Raw genomic sequence first — 21761 nt, 5'->3', positions numbered from 1 at the left:
ATGGTGTAATTTATCTAATTTGTGGGCGCAACGCAGGAAGTCGTTTCTGCACCATCAAGTTTTTTTGATAAAATTCCCTATGTTATATGTTTTAAGTTAAGATATATTATGCCAAGACTGATAAAGATATGTATAAGGTTTCATTAAAATTCAGTTTTTTTACACCCACACATATATTTCTTTAATTTTAAATAACGTTAAAATATTAATAGAATAATTTATTTTTAAGTACCATCAATCTGTTTATGGTTTTAACATTACAGTTTAAAAAATACTATCTAATGTGTTTTTGAACCATCAAATACTGTATTGCTGTCAGATATGTATAAGATCTTTTAGAAAAAATCACAATTGGACCTACATAAACGATCGTGAGAATCAAGACGTATTTTTCAGAACTTAATATCAATCTAGCCTATAGCACGATCTGCCCTTTAGGATGCACAGTGTACTAAAAGCTTGTATTTTCAGAGTAAACACGCTTTCAATGAAATTTATTTTCAGAACATGGCTAAAACTGGAAATGCGGCCGAATTAGGGAAACCCAGAATAAACCATTCTCGTACTTATATTGGCCAACTTGGCGCATGGATAAGGCTGCGGATCTCTAACCAAGAGGTAACGGGTTGGATTCCTGGGGAGGCCAGTAAAAGTTTGCAAATGGGTTTGGAGTTGGACCAAACATCTCTCTCCCCAAAAACGTTTGGTATAACTGATTAAAACCACAGGCATTGATTGAGAAGATTGCCTAAAAAAAAGAAAGGTAGACAGTTGGCTCAATTAATTTTCTAATCCTGCTCCAAACTTGATCGATCTAAATTTATGAATGTGTCTTAAAACAAAAATAGACACCAAGTGCCCATTCAGATTCAAACTATCGTTCTTTTTAAGTCACCGATTAGAAATGAACAATACCACTCTTGTCGATCAATTATCACCTGGTTTTTTCGTCATTGCATAAGAACCAGTTGTGGATCTGATTTAAATAGCTATCAAGAATACCCATCAAAGAATCAATGATCCAGATCTTAAATAAACACCTCCTCGTGTCATCAGCATACTGAACCAGGTGACCTTCAACATGGTTGGGCCAACAGTTCATTGCCACACAATAAAAAGAGCAATGGCCCCGGATACACCAGCAGATTCACTTTCAAGAATATACAGGATGTCCATAAATTACTCTACCAAACTTCACCATTTGGTTTGTTAGGTCATATAAGTAAGAAATGTCACACAAAGTATATTTCTATCTTGCTTAGTTTACAGTGTGTCTGTTTGGGTGATAAAAAAAATTGTTTCTTTACATTAAATTAAGGTATAACATTTCAACTTTTCATTATTTTCAGGCTTATTAAATAAATTTATTTTAAAAGATATAATTAAAAGTTTTGCAAGTAAAGCTTGATTTCTGTACCTTTAATCGATTGAAAGATATAACTTTTCCTCAAATTTAAACAGACAGTAAACTAAGCAAAATTGGACGTTACTTTATGCAGTCGATTTACTGTTTTTGACCTGACGAATCGGATGATGAATTTTGATAGAGTAATTTCATAGACAGCCTGTATAAATAGTGATCATTCATATATGTAACTTTTACGTGGCTATATTCTTTAGTGCACAATTAAGAACATGGTCTATAGACGAGACCGAAATATATCGGTTGTTCGTACTCCAGGTAAACCAATAATCTGACTACCTTGCATAAAACAAATCGTAGCCTACATTGCAAGAAAAGTCACCCTTCTTATTATTGCATTTGTAATCAAGCTTTTGTTGTTTTAATCAAATTACATAGATACGGACGCTAGTTGTAAGTGAACTTATACACTTATTGTTACATAATTTACATTTTAGTCCTCCTAACAATAATGATGAGCTGACCAATAAGTTCAATGTCGTGGCGTAAAAAACTTGCCGAGTCAAGCATTAAGTTTTTGTTATCTTCAATTTATTTCTTTATGTCTTATGAGGACTGGTGATCTTTACTCTCCATCAACTTGAGCAGGAAGTTCCATATCACCGGGTCCGATATTAATCCTTGCCTCGGTTTCTTATCGATTAATTTATCTGCCCTGATTCACTTGACGTTTAGACGTAAAGAGAAGAATATTTATGTATATGTCTAGTTTGGTTATCTACCTATCTTGAGGTGAGAAAAGAGTATCCATGGAAGTCTCCGTGTAAGGACGCGCGTGCATGTGCGTGTGTATGTGTCGCATAGTTTATTTATTGTAAGGTTTTATAAAGTTTAATAGTAGATGTAACTTGTCTCAAAACAATATTTTGTTTTCAAATACTTTAATTATTTACCTAAAACGATGTGGAAATCCTTATTAAATGTATTAAACGTGTCCAATCAAATTGAGTCAATTTTCACAATTTAAAGCCAACAGCATGCAAAAGAGGCACTAGATAAAGTTTGATCGAAAAAGTTTGTTCGAAAGTTACAAAAGATTTTGAAGCAATATATATTACAATATAATTGTTAAAAACCATAATATCGATCATGAGGATGGTAAAACTGTTGTAAAACTGTACGTAGGAGTAAAACTGCTGAATACTTTTAACCTTCTTATTGATATATAATATAATATATTTAATATATTTGAAACTCAACAAAACAAGATTTTTAAAATTTTGATCGAATAAACACCAATTCTAGCTCATCAAGCCCCAATTAGGTTATCTCAAACATAATATTAAAAAGGTTTGTTCAAAAGGAATAAGAAACTAAATTTACAATTTTGTTACATCATTTATTTTAACGCCCAGAACGTATTGCTGCGTAATTTTTTACAAAATGTTCAGATTAGATGTGAGAATTTGACTAACTTTGTGAAAATCCACATGTTTATTTTAGCTTTGCTAAAGAAAGTAAACACGATGTGAAACTTTTATTGAATGCATGAATAGATGCGTAATAAGTGATTCACAAAATATCGTTTACAAAATGAATCAATGAAGTTTGTTTTCGTTAAAAAACTGTGTTGTGCTTCCACTTTTCCACCACATTGGAGAGGAAAGCTGGTTGATTAGAGAGAGGCAGGAAGATCTTGACATAGTAACTGATCGTTGGAGTTTGTCATTAACTGGTTTCACTTCAACTGTTACGAGGTTTGTTTTCACAATAGTAAATCACCAGTTGGCTTGCTCTAAAACCTTGTTGACATATAGGAAGCTGAGGCAATCCGCTGAGAGAGGTCAGTGAGTCATGTTTATTGACAGGTCTACTTATCTCATTATCTTAAAAGTAAGACTTTGTCACATATTTCAATATGCAACAATCGCTCTTGAAACGTAGTAGAAAACACTACACACTTTGCATCGTCTGATTCACTTGGTTGTAAATCACCACAAAGAGATTATTCGATGAGTGATTTGAACCAATACTCACACCGAGAGTGATCTATATCGTGACATCACGAGTTCTACTTCTGAGAAATTTACAATGCCATCGTGTATAACGTCAATTTGTGGAAAAAGTCATTCACACAATTAATTGTATTGTGTCTGTATTTTCCTTGGATGTCATAATTACTATAACTAACAGCTGTATACTTACATTGTTTTCTCTATGGTTTAACCATGAACATAAATTGATTGTTTACTTTAGAAGAATGGAGTGGGTAAGCAATACATAGATATAAGATACGCTACTTCGTGAGTTAATAAGAGTGTTTTTATTTATTAAGTGTAGGATCCGCGATCCAATCTGCTATGTACAACCGCACAAGCTGTCTTTTCTTGAAATCGATAGTCGAATTTAGGCTAAGAAAGAAATCGATCGTTACAGTGATAGCTTTGGGAGAAATCGAACTAAATTGGGAGGTAAGTACACACAACTGTTCCCTCTCGTACACTAATTTTCTTTGCTTATCACGCTTAAAATCGAACGTCAGACGCATAAATAAAGACCCAGAATGTCACTACTTTCCAAGTTAGTCGGTCTGTCAAGTAAAAATTAAAGTAATGTCTTATTTTGCCAGGTGAAATTAGGGCTAAGAAGTCCTCTCTTACACTTAATCTGAGGACCAACGGCTTAAATGTGACTTCTGAACCACCACCAATGCCCTTACACAGTTTAAGTGCAAGAAAAGACTTAATGGTCCTAACTTCGCCTGTCTTGATTAATCAATCAATCAATGCCCGGGCAGAACCGCTTGCAAGGAGAGGATCGCTCAGCGGTCACCCGTCCAAGCAGCAGCCACGCTCGACATTGCTTGATTCGGTTATCTCACGAAAACCACCGTACCCGCTACTCTGCGCCATCGGTCTGTCGATGGTTAGATGACGCTAATTGAACTGTTATTTACGTTTCTGACGGTTAATTTACCTGAGGCAAGCCAAAAAAAATAGGACCTGAGAAACTATCATCGTTTTATGTATGTGACCCTTTTGGTAGACTCTCATTTCGACTACCGAATTTATGGGGAAATTATTCTATTGAGTTCTATAAATATCAGGTTGTGTGGTTATACAATGCAAATCGGCTCTAGGCTCCTGGGCTAATATGATTAAAGCAGGTACCACTGTTTGTCCATGTTTTATGAAAAATTTGTAATTCCAGAACTATGGCACTATTCTTCAGTTAATTTTAAAATGTATCAAACTAGGATAGCAGGATGAACTATACAAACACAAGCGCAGTTCCTGTAGCAATATTAATATACTTCTCACTAATCAAGCTTTATTGCTAACTGAAGGAAATTGTTGCAGTGTGATGGGGATACCATGCGGACTGCGCAGTACGGTGTTATTGGTCTGCGCATGCGCATGGCTAGTGGGGGTGTGCGCCCTGGAGAACGGGCTGGCGCGGACACCCCCCATGGGTTGGCTGGCCTGGGAGCGGTTCCGGTGCAACACCGACTGCAAGAATGACCCCGACAACTGCATCAGGTACACTTGATGTATATTGTAAATATACGTATTCATTAATAATAATTATTACTATTATAAAATATACTTCGCCCGAGGTGCGATATGGAAAGAGTATAGTTCAAGTACTATCTCAGTAAAATACAACAATATAAAATAACATCTTGTATTAACAATTAACAAAATAACAGGTATTGTGTACCATGTATAAACATGTTGCAATGGGATATAAAAATATGAATGATACGGTTCTATTAAAAAAGTTGATTTCAGACAATGTTAATAAAAGATTATATCAGATCATAATGTATCTGCGAATTACTTTACTTCAACTTACAAAGGATGCCTGAGATTCAATTTAATTTTCGTTGGCACTTGGATATAAAATGTTAATTGTACTTGAAAACAGGAATAATTATTTAAAATGTTATGTATTTTTAAGAATACTGGAAGTTTTTAATTATTATTATGAAAATATTCCAGATATATGCTATTAGGTGTCTAAAGATATTCATGTCTCTACTTTTTTGTGAGTGTATATGAAAGTTAATTACTCTTGTTTCCCAAAATGAATAGTTTTGCTCCATCAACATTTTTGGTCCGATTTGATTGCTATCTCGAAATCATGTTCTTACAAAACCCCAGTATTATCATGTTGTACTTCATGGGGGAGAGGAGTTAACCCATACCTACCCACTCTTGCTTCACAGTCAGAAGAAAGCGAGTTTTCAAGTGCGGCAGCCACCTCCAAATATCGGTATGAAAATGAATTAATAATTAAATTTTTAATATCAATTCATATAAAGCCATTACTGTGTAACTGTGTAAATACACATGACAAATTTGGAATCCATCTTCTTGATACAAAATTAGTTGACGCAAAGAAGGGTTTCCAAAAAACATATATTGTTTAACAAATGTTTCTCTTAAAGGGTACTAGATAAATTATTTTATGAGTAAAAAGTGCTTTCACATAACAACCTTAATTAAACTATGTGTCTCATAAATGTACAACAATCATAACAGGTTTGGTTGTAGTCAGTTTTCAATTGCAGTGCCATATACATCTAAACTTTGCACTGCCTCTAAATTTTGATCTTTATTGTGTAACAAGCTGTACACTACCCTGTGGAGTTTTTAAACTCACTTGAACCATCAGGAATGCCGTCACATCAATTACTCTTGAAAGTAGGATCACCGATAATGATGTTGAGAAACTTACGACCACCAAAATTGTGCAACGGCACTCGACTAACCGTCGAAAAATATATATAAAATGTTTGTTTACATAGAAACGTCAAAAATATTTATGTTTACTTAGTTACTGTCAAAAATAACAACAATTTTTTGTCACATTATATATGTTTACAAAGAACAGCTGATTAAAAATTTGAAAAGACTCTTTCACTTAATAACATATGTTTGCTGCAATGCATTTCTTACGGGTATTTCTGTAACCAGTGGGGCGGAATCCTGAATCGGGAAAGGGATAAAAAAGTATCCTATAACCTTCTACAGATCAAGACGAACAAATTTTAAAAAAAATTAGGCGAATCCGTCCAGCCGTTTGTGAGTGATGCTGTTACACACGAACAGTTTCATTTTTATATATATAGATAATTGAGATTATTATCTTGGCATGGTTCTGGTTAGGTGTACAACCTCATTTCTAGTCAAATGTTTGTTTAAATAAACTTAACATATTTTAAAATTAAAAATGTTCTCAAGTATAATGGTAACACATCATTATCTAACCAAGTAAATGGCATTCATGCAAATTAATGTCTATTAAGCTTTTGATTTAAATGTTTGATTGTAGCCTTAATTTTGTAAAACAAATTTTTATATTTTATTGTTTGATTATGCAACAAAACTTTTTATTACACCAAAATTCTACAATGTACAATAAAAGAAAAATATAAATCTTTATCTTTAGTATCAACAATATTTTAATTTTGTTTTTTAAATACAGTTGATGTTTTGCTTAAGCTTCTGATAAGATAAAGAGAAATTTTATCTTAAAAGTCTACATTCTTGAATATCAAGGAAAATATTTGTAATTTGTCATAATTTTAATATTAATATTAAATAAGTTTTTGTAGTGGTTAATATATAATGTTTACTTTGGGCAACCAGTGGGACCTCTCACAAATACGACGACGTACGGTATGTAATTTTAGTGAGCCATCCATCCATGAGGCGAATGCCTTCATAAAGTATTTGGCAATTTGACAATGGTTGTGATCTGCTAAAGTCTGTATTAATTTGAAGGCTGTTTCATAACGTTTAGCCAACACACTATTGTCCAAAATACTCAATTTTATTACAATTATCATAAACCTAAGAAATATGTGTATCGTACTGTAAATATGTGAATCATAAGTACGTACAAAAGTAGCATTAGCAGGTTGGTAAGGAAAGCGAATTTTGGAAGATTCAAATAAATTATTAAATGGTTACCATACCGCTTTACTGTGTGCATATGAATGTTTAATAGTTATTGAATTACAAATTGTAATTATTTTAGACAAACTGAAGTGTTCTATAGTTTCTATAGTTCTATAATGCCTTTAGCAATAGTTATATCTTTCCGATAAATAGTAAAATATTAAGAATAAAGAATAAAAAGAAAAGAAGATAAAGAATATCAAGCATTTTTATTATATTATCTACTTTGTTTTAGTCTACTCTTTTCCTTATCATTCAATTTCTAGGAGTAACTCCCCTGCTGTCTACTATGACACTTTTATGAAATGCGTACAAAACTATCAACACTCGGAGCAGTAGAAGTGTAACTATGAGTGTATGTCTGCAGTGACCGGCTGTTCCGTACAATGGCTGACCTGGTAGTATCGGAGGGCTACGCTGCTGCAGGTTACCAATACATCAACGTGGACGACTGTTGGTTGGACCGACAGAGAGCGTACTCTGGCCACCTCCAGCCTGACCCTGAGAGGTTCCCCTTTGGCATGAAGGACCTTTCAGCATATGTAAGTGCTGCTTTCTGTAATAACATTTACCAATATTTGGGAATATCTGTATTTGTTGTCTTCAATCACTTCAATTACAATAAATAGATTTTTTAAAATAACTCCATAACATCTATATTGCATGAATATAGATATATTAAAAATATTACGCATTCTTTTTCATTCATAAAAAAGATAAAGTTGATCAGCTCTTCAGTCTGATTGTGTCTGTTTTTTAGCAACATGGACATACGAGAGAAGGCAGACGGTATTTATAAACAGTAATCAAGTTAAAAGTAAGAACTTATGGTAAAAATGATGTACCGTTGGAAATAAAATAAATAAATAAGCTGGTCTCGTATTTGTTTTTTTTTTTTTTTTTTAATAATGACCAGTATAATTTATAACACGTCTTTAGAAAATATAAAACACATTTTCTATTGTAAAGGATGTAAAATAATACTTGTCAACTGTCTATAAAACACTGTTCAAAATTATTAAAAGAGCAGTTGTAACTGATCTAATTTACTTCATATCAATAACAGGGATGATTCCCCAGTACAAATTTTCAAGTCCAACAGGAGATCACATCATGATGTACATTGTGCAGATCACTTTCCCGATTCAATTTCATCACAATTGTATTTACAATCAATAACCGTGGCTTCTGGTATTTTCCATATTTTTCACTATACAAGAGAAAATAATTAATAACAGTACGGTGTATTGGTATAATAACTCGGTCTCAAGCTCAACAAAGCCCAACACTTTTAAAAGCTTGACTACCAGTTCTATCACTGCACTGTTCCATTACATGGAACAATAGAACAAGTTGGAGATGAACACTGACCATTACACAGTGCAGTTATACTCCAGCGCTCAGTTTTGGATTTGATTCTTTATAACATTTACATGAATTAATCATTTACTTGAAGCAAGGAATTTAATTTAATTTAGGGTTAATGCTATTTCACACAACAATAATTAATCTCTTAAATTAATAATATATCAAATTAGATCCACATAATTATTATTCATAATAAGAAGATTATTACTGAAGATTATGAAGTACTTTGTCAATTTATTCAAAGGGCTTATCGAAAGATTCCTTGTTGTTCATAGAATGGAAACTATAGAATTTGGGAAACCTGTGGCCACACAGTCTGACATTGAACTTCGGATCTGAGTTAAAGCACAGATGAAACATTACTCCTTATGGTTTTATCTATGGTTAAAGAGAGCACATGTTCAAATCCTATATGTAACTTTTTATAAATACATTTATCAACCTTGTACTGTATTGACTCTATTCTGCTTCATAAGATCCTCCACAGGCAAACTGCCCATGATGATAGGCACTTACGATACTTTTTTCTTGTCACTAACAACAGTCACTGGCATCGAGGTAGGACACAAGTTTGTAAGGAATCCATCACGCCTATCGCACACGAGACAAAGTTCAAAGCAGTACTATTACTGCAAGCGCGTTCACAAAGTGCATCAGGGCCCAAGACGGCACTACTACAGTCAAAGAGATATACAAGAGGATTCAACACCCACGCCCTTAAGAAAATGAGGCCGCTGCTGCTACTTCATAACACGGCGAGTTCCAAGATGACTCATATTACAAATGGAGGACAAAGGGCAAAACGTACATCGAGCTACCACTATCGGAGCATATCATGCTCAGAATGACTTCGACAGTAAACTGGGGGGTCAGGCGTCCAAAGGACACTAATGGAGAAGCTGACAGACAGGCCACGCAATGAGTTCCACCAATGGGAAAAGTGGTGGGCTACACCTAATGATAGTTCCAAAGTACGCTGAATCAGCTCGCCGGTTTTACATTGACATGTTCTGAACTATTTTACAGATAAAACTGAAGCTTACTCTATCTATACCTATTTCAAATATTATATACTACTATACAAAAGTCAATTGACACCACAATTCTGGTTTTATTCAAATACTCTCAATGTTATTAAAATATGTATCACTAAGATAGCTGAAAATAAAAATGATAGATCGCCATTACAGTTTCTTTCAAACGCGTCATTTGTCAATTTTTTATTTCAACGAAAGTTTCCTTTTATACACTACATTGTTCTTGCTTGTAATTTTGTTAACTTACAATATTTTTAAGCCTTAAATTCTGTTTATATGTAAAATGAATTAGTTTCTTGTTTAATCATTTAATTTTTGCGTTTAATACTTCTGGTGTTCAAAAGTTTGAACTACATTAACTGTCATTAATCATTGTCTTTTATACTTTTATACTAAACATTCTTGCCTCACCTTATTTTGTATTGTTTTAAATTTCAAAATTAATTTGCTGTGATTAAAATTGGGTAAATATTATTTATTGAACGTTTACATTTAAAATTGTAATGTTTTGTACTTTTCATACATTTTTACACAGTTTTAACATTTTTTTAAATTTACTTAGTTAAACCTGTTTAGTTCTTTTGCTTAACCTATTTTGTTCACAAAGAATATCTACTATATTTTTTAAACAAAAACTGCTTCTCCTCTCCTGAATATCAGTTTGCTGTAATATAATAAACTGTTAAAACTTACTTTCCCTCTGATATTATAGATTCATTCGAAAGGTCTAAAATTTGGCATCTATGAAGATTATGGAAACTTCACGTGTGCGGGGTACCCGGGAGTATTGGGCTCCCTGGAACTCGATGCCTTTACATTCGCTGAGTGGGACGTTGACTACGTGAAGTTGGATGGCTGCTATTCCCACCCCCGTGAAATGGATAGAGGTACTTTATCTAGCATAACAGTATATGGACGGTATGATATGGACTAGAATTAAATAGAGTTCTCAATTATTACAAATTAAATAATTCTATGCTCTGAATATTTTTATGTATTAGGGAATTTATCGATAGAACACATGCACATGATGATAAAGTTGTAGTGTTATGAATGGCTCGAATCATAAAACACATAACACTTTTCAAAATGTGTATTAATACTCCCATTTATTCACTGATTTTAAAGGACTTAGCAGCTTTAATAATATTTGTTTTAAATTGTTTATTGAATCTGTAGTGATTTAAGTTCATTAGTTCATGATGTATTTTGGAACTGGTCAGTGAAGAATATTGCAGTCATAATATCCTAATGTTTAACTAAATATATCTTTAGCACAAAATGACTCAACTTCACATTTCATGTTTCTTTAAAACATTGTTATTACCACTGATTTGTACAATATACAGTAGTAATTATTTCCATCTATGAAATTCTTTAATTGAAAGAGGCCATGTGTTTGGACATAGTTTACATTTAAAAAATCTTCATTTAAACCCTTGTTTGTATTAGTTTAATTATTTAAACAAGGAAGAAGTACCAACAAGTTTCTGCATTACTTTTACTGGTGGCTTTATTTTGTCATAATTACTAAATTTTGAAACTAAACAATTCCTAGATTTTTCAAAGGTTTAACTCAAGCAGTTTGTTTCAATAATCTTTTAGTAACGCATCTTGACATAGATTATGTATTTGTTATGCAGTGTTTATGTTTGTTATTCAGGCTACCCGGAGTTTGGGTACCATCTGAACCGGACAGGAAGGCAGATGGTCTACTCCTGCAGCTGGCCTGTTTACCAAATTTATGCAGGCATGCAGGTAAATTTTATATTCAAATTTGTTCATGTGATTAATTATGATTCCACAATGCCCTTAAGGTGAAGACTTATCTGGTTCAATTTGTATTGTTCTGTTTCTTTACATGAGAACTGATATGTTGTAGCCCAACTTCAGTGCCATCATCCATCACTGTAATCTGTGGCGCAACTTTGATGACATCCAGGACTCATGGGCCAGCTTGGAGAGCATCATTGACTACTATGGCAACAACCAGGATAACATCGTGCCTAATGCTGGTCCTGGACACTGGAATGATCCGGATATGGTCTGTAACATCTGGTCTCTTTGAACCTTAAGAGTACTACCTTACTAACTTTGTGAAAGTGATACAACTTCCATCTCTTTAACAACATCAAGTAGCATTTACATTTTTACTTTTTTATGATTTTTTAGTATTAGCTAGTCAAAGCAATACTTCTGAAAAAATATTTAAAGTGTAATGAAAATTCTACAACTGTTTTGATAATGCATAATGTTTCATTCAGTTTTAATTATATTCAATTAAAATAGATTGTAACAGAGAATTAGTAAGGCTACATGTAAACAATTGTATTTTTTAATTTATTAAGATATCTCTATATATAAAAGGCAAACCCCTCACTCACACCCTGATCACTAATCCTCCAACTTCCCGATATCCTACAAGTTAAAATTTGCACATTTATGTTTCATGACTGAAGTAGAAAAATTAAAGCATTTTCATAAAGATGAAACATTCATAGGGGTTGCAATCACTATAAGAACTATAATGATTGTTTCTCAACTTTGTGTTGACCATTAATGATGATATTTGAAATACATGTGCTAGCTTGCAACAGACAAAGTAAAATTTTTTCTTGAATCTTAATCATCCAGTGGTTGAGATAGGGATTTATCCCCTAGAAGAACTATACTATACTATTTTTTCAACTTTCTGATGTCCTACAAATGATTAAATTTGAAATACACGTGCCTTATGCTGCCAACAGACAAATAAAAGCATTTTCTTTAAGGTTAACCACTCATAGAGGCTGAAAAGTGTTGCAAACTCTGCAAGAATTATATTTTGTTTTTCCTCATTTTTTGAACTTCTCGCTATCCTACATTGGAGCAATGCTAAATAAAACTATTATGGCACCAAAAATAATTGAAACCAGAAATAGACTACGATGGCCTTAAAGTACACTTTGACCAAAGTAGACATTTCAGACCAACGCATGCGAGTTATAACACTTCAGGAGCCTTTGGCCAATTTGCACCTTATAAGCACACATCCTTCCCCAGAGGTTTCACTTCTGGCTTGTTTATACCTTCCAGAAGAACCCACACTGAGTACAGCAAAATCCGATGTGTCACTTAAATCTGGGGAACCTTATGGATGTTCAGGAGCGGCACACCAGTAACTGCAAATGTCGAGATTCTGGGCATTTAGTAAATAAAGAATTATTATTATTAATAATAGTAATGCACTAAAATAGTAATATTATTATAGCTTACAATATTATTGTAAGCTATATGAATTTGTACAAAAAGTTATTGAGTTCGTTGAAATTTATTACAATTGTTTCAATTTTCTTATTTAATTAACAGCTGATCATTGGCAACTTCGGTCTATCATACGAGCAGAGCAAGACTCAGATGGCATTGTGGGCAATCCTAGCGGCACCGCTGCTCATGTCTGTGGATCTACGGACCATTCGGCCGGAGTACAAGGCCATCCTACAGAATCGCAAGATCATAGCTGTGGATCAGGATCCCATGGGCATCCAAGGCCGCCGGATATACAAGGTTGTTCATAGGCTGGATATAGGAGTGAACTATGTTAATAAGATTATCTGAAATACCTGATTTCCACTTTGAGTGATAATCAATAATCCGTTACAGTATACTACTGTACTTAATAGTGAAGGATATTGGAGAGAAAATGTATAAAATATTATTTATACTTTGCTTGTATAACATTACATAACTGTTTATTACTGTAGCTATTTATTGTTTAGTGTAAAAATGTAGTCTACTTAAATTAAGAATTATTATTAAAAAAGTGTTGCATTATTGTCTTACTTCAGCATCTAGTCAACTGTGTGATTTTAGCCGGCTGGGCCTGTATAATGTATTTTCGGGAAGTAATACATTCAAAATTACTACATTAATGATGAACAGAATGGTAAAAATTATATTAAATTATTAGCTAGCCCATATAAACTTATCACTTTAGATTATAATATTTAAAGTGATATAGTGGCTACAGTATTGTAAGTTATCCAACATTCACTAATTCATAAATGCTACATTTAGTTTGTTTAATTTGTTTAATTCATACATTTAATTTAAAACTTAGACCTTTCTATAAAAGGACTCTCATGACATTTTTTAATTAACATATTTTATTTTCAAAGAAATTACACAACATTAAAAAGATCAACTTGGTTACATTATTGTAATATATATGAATATCAAGACAGATATTGCTATCTTTAAAGAACACACCAATAAAATGTATTTATCGTCTGGATTGTATTTGAAGGGGGGTTAATATTTTTGGAATTATTTTTTGAAAGGACTTAGAGTAAAGTTCTAGGCCTAATATTAGTAAAAACAGAATTTTAATTTGTTTACTTAGCCGAAGCTAAATCTAGACATTCATATTTATTAGTTTACGATCATGAAGGGATCTTTATCCTTCTTCACTTATTCTGTTATTAAAGAACACAGAAGAATGTGGGCTCAAAATTTATTTACAGTCCTAATATATCACAATGTTTCAGTATTTTATGGTGAAGTATTATATTTAAAAAAATTGTTAATATAAATATTCATTTAATTAATTAAAACTGTTTAAACAATGTTTAAAATTCATGGTATTTACAAACTGGGATGTAAACTAGATTATTTTTGGTCTGTTAATGCAGTTTATATTGAAATGAACCGCTTATAGAACAAGTGATATTTGAACTGATGTGACTAAATTTTAACTAATATGAATGGTACGTTAGCCTCATTAGCTTACAGTGATGAGGCAATTATCCATGCCAGGACTGTTTAGCCCTGGAGCCAGTGATCCAGCTGTTTTATATAGACATTTGGATATACAGAACTTCATTTTTAATTGTTTGTGCCGCATATAAACATGTTAAGATTTTTAATGTTGTTAAGGAAAGTGAAATAAAACTAATCACTACAGTTTCAAAGTACACTTAAAAAGTGGCAGAAACATAAGATTATCTATTATTCATACTACTCTAATGATGAAAATTACGAGTACAAATAATAAATTGTACTTTATATTTATTGTCACATAATATTTTACTACAATAAGACACGGATCTGAAGTCTTGAAACAGGCTAACTCCGTTATGGTATTGTTGTTTGCTCTAGCACAAAGGCATTGAAATCTGGGCCCGACCGATCACACCTCTCTACCAGAACTATTTCTCGTATGCCATCGCATTTCTCAACAGACGAACAGACGGGACCCCCTCCGATGTGGCAGTAACTCTGGCAGAGATGGGGTTGGTGGCCCCTGGCGGCTACAGAATACAGGTGACATGTTGTCCATTCTCAAAATTACTAAACGTTCAAAACTTTTAGACAACTACAATTAAATGTACCTAATAAGATACAATGTTATGTCACTAAATACCAATATTGAACTTTTGTTTATAGTTCAAACCATTTAATTTATTGGAATATTATCTGTATTATTACAAGAACTTCTTGACTTATGCACAGCAATTTTATAAATCCATAACTCTAATTTTATATTCATATTTAGAATCAGTTGAAAGCTCTTACACTCTAGATATGCCTTTTATGGATTTAAATCATCACAACTATTGGGCTCTACTCCAAAAGTTTCTATAAACATCCACCAAAAATGTATTTTAATCTCTGTTTACCGCACACCTGATGGAGATCACAGTATTTTCCTAGATAACTTTGACAAACTTCTATTTTCACTGCTAAAATACAATCTTCCTATTATTGTTTGTGGGGATTATAATATTGATGTCAATGACACTGATATTTTTAGCACTTTAGCAACCTTGTGCGATCTCACAAAGGCGTTTGACTGTGTTCCACACGAGACTCTTCTCAAAAAATTACATTATTACGGCATAAGTGGTGTGGAGCTAAATCTTTTTCAGTCTTTTTTAAGCAGTCGCACTCAGAGAGTTTGTATTGGCAGCAAACTGTCTGAAATAGTAGATATAAATTGCGGAGTACCACAGGGATCGGTCTTGGGCCCTTTTTTGTTTCTTGTACATATAAATGATTTGCCTGTAAATGTTAATTGTAATTCTGTTGTATTTGCCGATGAACTTTTTTCTGTAGAAACAAGCTAGAGATGCTATCTGGTATAATGGATAATTATATTACTGAAAGTTCCATTTGGTTTCAGTCTAACGGTCTTATGCTAAACCAGTCTAAGACTCAATCTATAATTTTTAGTTTATGTAATCGTGAAACTGACTTAGGCTTTAAGATTAATGATAGTGTCAAATTATTAGGTATAACCTTAGATTCTAAATTAGCTTGGAATGCCCATGTAAATAATGTTTCTGTCAAGCTCTCCAGAGTAATTTATTTACTTAGACAAATTAGAAAGCTTGTCCCAAAACAATATGTAATTAATGCATACTATGCTTTTTTTAATAGTATAATTTCTTATGGTATTATTCTTTGTGGAAACTGCAGTGATGTACAGAGAATCTTAATTCTACAAAAGAAAGCTTTAAGAATTTTAACAAACTCTCCTTATAGGGCACATTGCAAACCTCTTTTTGTTCAAGAAGGTATTCTTACTGTGATAAATCTGTATATATTTGTTTGTTTATGTAATGTTAAGAATAAATTGCAGGACTATTACACAAGGAATGAATTTCATCATTACCATACTAGATTTAATGCACTGTTAGATTTACCATATGTTAGGTTAGCAAAAACTCAAGCATCACATAAAGTTATAAGCATCAAATTTTTTAATAGTTTACCTTCTAGTGCCCGATCTGTGCCTATAAGTAGATTTAAAAGAGTCTTATATGCCTGGTTAAAAGAAAACCCATTTTATCATGTACAAGAATTTTTTTAATATGCATGACATTGATGTTATTTTTTAAGTCTATATGTTATGTGTCTTTTAAAGTTTTATTGCTACATGTTGTGTTTTTAAAGTAGTCTAGTCATTGTATTTTATACGAAAAGGTATTAATCATAACTTAGGCTGTGACGATGTCTATTGCACTGTTTCTTGTGTTAAATGACAAATAAATTTTCTGATTTCTGATTTCTAAAGTTAATCATATTAGAGTAACTTAAAGTTTTAAACAGCTGTTTAAAAAGGGCTTAACTTTTTTTAATTATATTAACATTGTTAGAAACTTATAGTCCTGAGACCTTCTCTTGCAGATTTAAGACTAAATTAAGAATAAATTGAATTGTAACAGTATTTAATTCCACCTTTAACTAGATATTCCTTACTAAAGTCTTTGCATTACATTAAAGAAGTCTCCAAGATAAAGTTACAGTATATCATTCATACTATGCAATTATGTACTAATGGCTTGATGTATATGTATAAACTAGCTGTTTCCTGCTTTTTGTAAGCTTTGCCCTCGTATGAGCACTCCTGGTTCAAGTGTATAATATAAAATAATAGAAATACTTCCAATGGCAATGTATAATTTGCCTTGTTGCCACTGTCAAGAAAATCTGTCAAAAGTGTATGTTTATAGCCATTGTACAGGTACATGTTCTTTATTATAAAGTGATCTAACATTCAAGCTTTAAGTTCAACCATGTCTAATGTACACTCTAGCTGGAATTTATTTTAGAGAATATTTTAAAATGCTATTTAATCTTTCAGGACTTATATGAAGATGTTGATTATGGAGTGCTGAGTCCTCAAACAAAGATCAAAGTTAAAGTGAATCCTTCAGGTAGGTTGTGTGTACAATATGTATTTTGGTGTATGTGAAGTTTCTTATAATTATATTAATTGTATTGTTATTGGCTTTTCCACATAGAACATAAATGTAGAGAAAGTATTGCTTTCATCAACAAAGGATTCTTTTAATAAAAATTTTAGATTAGTGTGTATTCAGGACATACAGTGTATAATTAAACCTTAAAAGTAGTAGTTAGGTCAAACTAAGCTGAATTGATTCAAATCTCAGTATTTTGTCAAAAAATCATTAATATCTCAAAAATTTACTCCAACATTACTGATTAAATTTGTACTATTAACAATAACACATTATATGTTAACAAAGTTTGCTTAACACACATCATCTCTTAAAATTCTTGTACAAAAGTTATGTAATGTTAAACTTTATTCTGAATTACATGCACATTTTTGAATCTTCAGTGGAGATTTGGCATAGTAGGATAGTTTGAATTCAATAAAATTCAATTTTTAAGATGATAATTCATAAATTTCTCCAAGGATTTAACATGTTACAACAACCTGTACTCTATTGTGTACATGCGATCTTTTACAACTGCTGTCATGTATCCAATCGAGTACACACAAGGCTTTCGTAAAGCGTGTCATGTGCCCGATGGGGTACTTGTTGTTATGCATTTACTTATTGCTTTTCTATTGTTTGCATCTCTTGTTGCTTTCTTTAATTTGATCCTGCCCTTAAATAAATACCTCAGACTCATGTACTCCGTCGAATGCATGATTGTTTAATGTTTTAGGTACCCGTAGTACATTAAAAAAGTGTGGAAAGTAGTTGCTGTTGTAAACGTGTTAATAATTAATATATTTTTATTTTAAAGATTAAAATTTAAATTAAAAAAATAAATTAAAATAAATGTGTGATTTAATCAAAACAAACATTTTAAAAGAAACAGAACATGTTTAATGAATTTTAGACACTCATACAGAAAAAATTGTTTCATCACATCGAAAAAATTGTTTCATCACATCAGCAGACAAAAGAGAAGTTGTGCCAGACAAGTTGTTCTCAAGATATGTAGATTAAGCTATATGTGTTATTATTATAAACGTTAAAATTTCATATGACAGTACACAGTTGTGTATACTTATTTATTTATTCCCCTACTTTCTTCTTGCCATCACACGTTATCCATAAGACCAATGTAAAAGTGTTTGCTAACACTCAGTCAAATCCCATGGAGTGACATGAATCATCATCGAACTCAGTGTTCCTCGTATAGAAATCATGCAAACTTTTAAATCTATGGATCTGTTTATTTCCGAACTATCAGGCAGACAGAGAGACAAAAATGAAATTTTTCAGCTTTTGGAGTGATAGGCTTCACTAAGGCTCATCCAATAAAACTACTTATTATTGTAATTATAGGTGTAAATTAGTGAAATATGAATATTATGTGGAAACAGTGAAATTCTATACATCTGTAAGATAGAATGTGCTAGAATTTGGAACTATATACAGTTTATTTTAATTTTGCAAACTAAATCGAATACAAACTGCTCAGTTCCAAAAAATTACAATAAAATTTACAATAAATGTGTTTTTTACCGGTTGAATGTAATTTTTTTAACATAATTTACTTAATGTTCTATATTTATATATTACAAAGCCTATCAAGCAATTCTGTTCCTAAGTTTAATGTGTATAGTTTTATTGCAACAAAATACACAGAAATGCTTCGTGATGTATTCGGTGAGCAATTTTAAATTGGCCATTCTGTACTGCAGGAGTGGTAATACTGAGGGCAGATGTCCAGCCCATCTACCGACAGACGACGCCATTCAATCCTTACCGCAGTGTGTTCGCAGTTCCCACCAGAGTGCCCAACACCTTCAAGTAGTCTTGTTCTACTTTAGTCATAATGGTAAGCAGGTTATCTTTTGAGACAGTCAGTAATGTTGGTTTTAGGTAGATTTCATCTAATATAATATGAGCTTGTAAACACAATAATGTCATAACTAAATTTGCCACAGAGACTATTTGTAGCTGGAATAAAAATTTTTGGCAAGTCTCAAAAATAATAATTTCAAGATTGAAAATGATCAAATTGTGTGCAAAGATTTTAACTCAACTGTTTCCCAACATGACAAGTATTTAGAAATTTCAAGCAAAGCCAAGCAACTTTTATGCTCATTAACTTTTAAACACCCCTTAAGGTTTCAAGATGCCAGCCCTTAAATGTTTGGAATGATTATATATCTTGTAATGTATCATACATCAAAACAAAAAAGTTTCAGAATACTCAGATTATTTACTGTCATGAGTTCACTCAACTATGTGAAGTAAAAATTGCTTAGTTTCTATACAGAGCAATGAAACAAAATGTTAACTATTGTTTCTTGTACTTTCTAGGATCTAGATCTCCATATCAAGGAAACAACAACGAAGACAACAAAAATAGGCTGTGAATTCTCCATTCTTCCAGGCACAGTTTTATATCGAACAAGTCAGTTGATATAAAGTATTAAAAACATTAGCTTGATTACTTCTTCCTGAAATCACTGGAAGATAAGTTTATTTTAAGTTATCAAACTATAGAGTCAATGAAGAGTGCATAAAGCGTTTAGCAGCTGAGTTGTCATTTCAAAAAGACAAGACATTTATTGTTACAATAAAATTTGACTTGACAACTTTAGCACAAAAGCAAGGTTTTACTTGTTTTATTAATATTTAGATTTTTAATCCGCCAAAACAGTAACATTTTTAAGGAACATTGTTTTTATCTTTAAATAATTTTTTCGTATCAAGAAACAAACGACCAAATATAGCTTTGTTTATAAAAAGTAAATTTTTTTAAATATATAATTAATTATGTTGAAACCAATTTTAGGGGAGGTCAAGTACATTGTGCTGACTAGCAAGAATCTGGGTGTCATAGAATAGCCATTAGATCGTAATGATTCAATGGTCTTAAGTTTTAATTTTTTTTAACCATCAGTTCTGTCTTATTTTAAAACTAAAAAACATTTTTAAAAGTTAATTTAAAATTCCATCTTTGTTACCCTGTCTGGTTATACCCCTGAAAATGTGTGTAAATTTATAAAATTCAATTAGTAATCTGTGCTTAAATATTATACTGGTACAAAAAACTGTGGCTACATTTATTTCAGTTGTATTGAAGTTTTTATTAAGCGATTATTCAAAACGATAATATGTATTTATTATTACTGAAATAAATTTATGTTCTAGAGAAATTTAAATGAATAATGACACTTAGTTGATAACAGACCACAACCTATTATATCACTAGTTAAATAAAAAAAAAAACAGGTTGTCGTACATTGTGTTTTAGATACATTCAGTTGCTTTAAGCTTGTAAAGCAAAACTGTGATACTCACAATTACAAGAGTAATTATTTTTATAATATGTCTTTTTTTACAAGAAAATTCTTCATAGCGTATGAGGGCAATGATAGTTAATTTTAACAAATTCTTTGTAAGCACAATTGAATTGTTTCAATTTGTCCGACTTGTATCGTTCAGATTAAATATAATTCTTTTTTACATCTAACGTACATTTTTCTTTTCAGTATTAATTAGCATTTAAAATACAAAGTAGGTAGGCAACAAGTGACCAGTAAAGTATGTTAATGTTAATATGTTTATAACATGAGATACAGCATCTTGCCTTGGAAAATGTATAACAATGTGTGTGGCCAACTATGTTATAATAATTCTTTATGATGTTTAAAAATAAGTATTAAATGAATAAAAGATCAGAATAAGGAATACATGTAACAGAATTTTATGTTATACATACTTAGAAAGTATTTTTGTTACAAAAATAGTTTTAGTGATAGTATTTACATTATTTATTAGGAAAATTGAATCAATTATTGTTACTTATAGCATTTTCCCTAGAAGATAATCTTTTCATGAAAGCTTTTAAATTGATTTATTTTGTAGCTCATTTCGTATGGAATGACTATTTTTAATTTAGTCCGATGTAGTGAATTAAGAAAAACATTTTATCTAAATAATTGGAATCTGATTTTAAAATATAGATTTTTATATTAACTGTAAATATTTATAGTAAAAATTAGTACAAAATATTATGATTTGGTTTTATTTCAATTTACCTAATTAATATTGTATCCTCTCTCATCTATAGACCTGAGAAATTCGATCTTGGTGTTTTTGGTTTTACCTATTTATTTACTTTGAATTTTGCCTTTCTCACTGTAGACTAAAGCAAAATTCTGCTATCTTATAAATAGCCTGAATCTCATGTCAGGAACGCTTAAGGACAAGCTGCAGTCTCAGATCTTTTGGTCTCTTTTGATTATTTTGTCTGATTTTGTCAGAG

General features: G+C 31.8%; 1 protein-coding gene across 4 annotated transcripts in view; it reads left to right on the top strand.

Moving 5' to 3' along the window:
- The window catches only part of LOC124357508 (alpha-N-acetylgalactosaminidase), a 63612-nt gene extending 42109 nt beyond the window's left edge, over positions 1-21503 (top strand). For all 4 annotated transcript variants that reach the window (XM_046809376.1, XM_046809378.1, XM_046809377.1 and 1 more), the window contains exons 2-11: positions 4723-4902; positions 7697-7871; positions 10447-10621; positions 11398-11492; positions 11617-11778; positions 13083-13280; positions 14871-15035; positions 17359-17431; positions 19183-19319; positions 19808-21503. In XM_046809376.1, the coding sequence (XP_046665332.1) occupies positions 4723-4902; positions 7697-7871; positions 10447-10621; positions 11398-11492; positions 11617-11778; positions 13083-13280; positions 14871-15035; positions 17359-17431; positions 19183-19295 (1336 nt within the window). In that variant the 3' untranslated portion in view covers positions 19296-19319; positions 19808-21503. The remainder of the gene's footprint in view (positions 1-4722; positions 4903-7696; positions 7872-10446; positions 10622-11397; positions 11493-11616; positions 11779-13082; positions 13281-14870; positions 15036-17358; positions 17432-19182; positions 19320-19807) is intronic.
- Positions 21504-21761: the final 258 nt, after the last annotated feature.

Source organism: Homalodisca vitripennis, chromosome 3, assembly GCF_021130785.1.
Source record: "Homalodisca vitripennis isolate AUS2020 chromosome 3, UT_GWSS_2.1, whole genome shotgun sequence".
Lineage (NCBI taxonomy): Eukaryota > Metazoa > Arthropoda > Insecta > Hemiptera > Cicadellidae > Homalodisca > Homalodisca vitripennis.
This window is presented reverse-complemented; position numbering and strand designations above follow the sequence as displayed.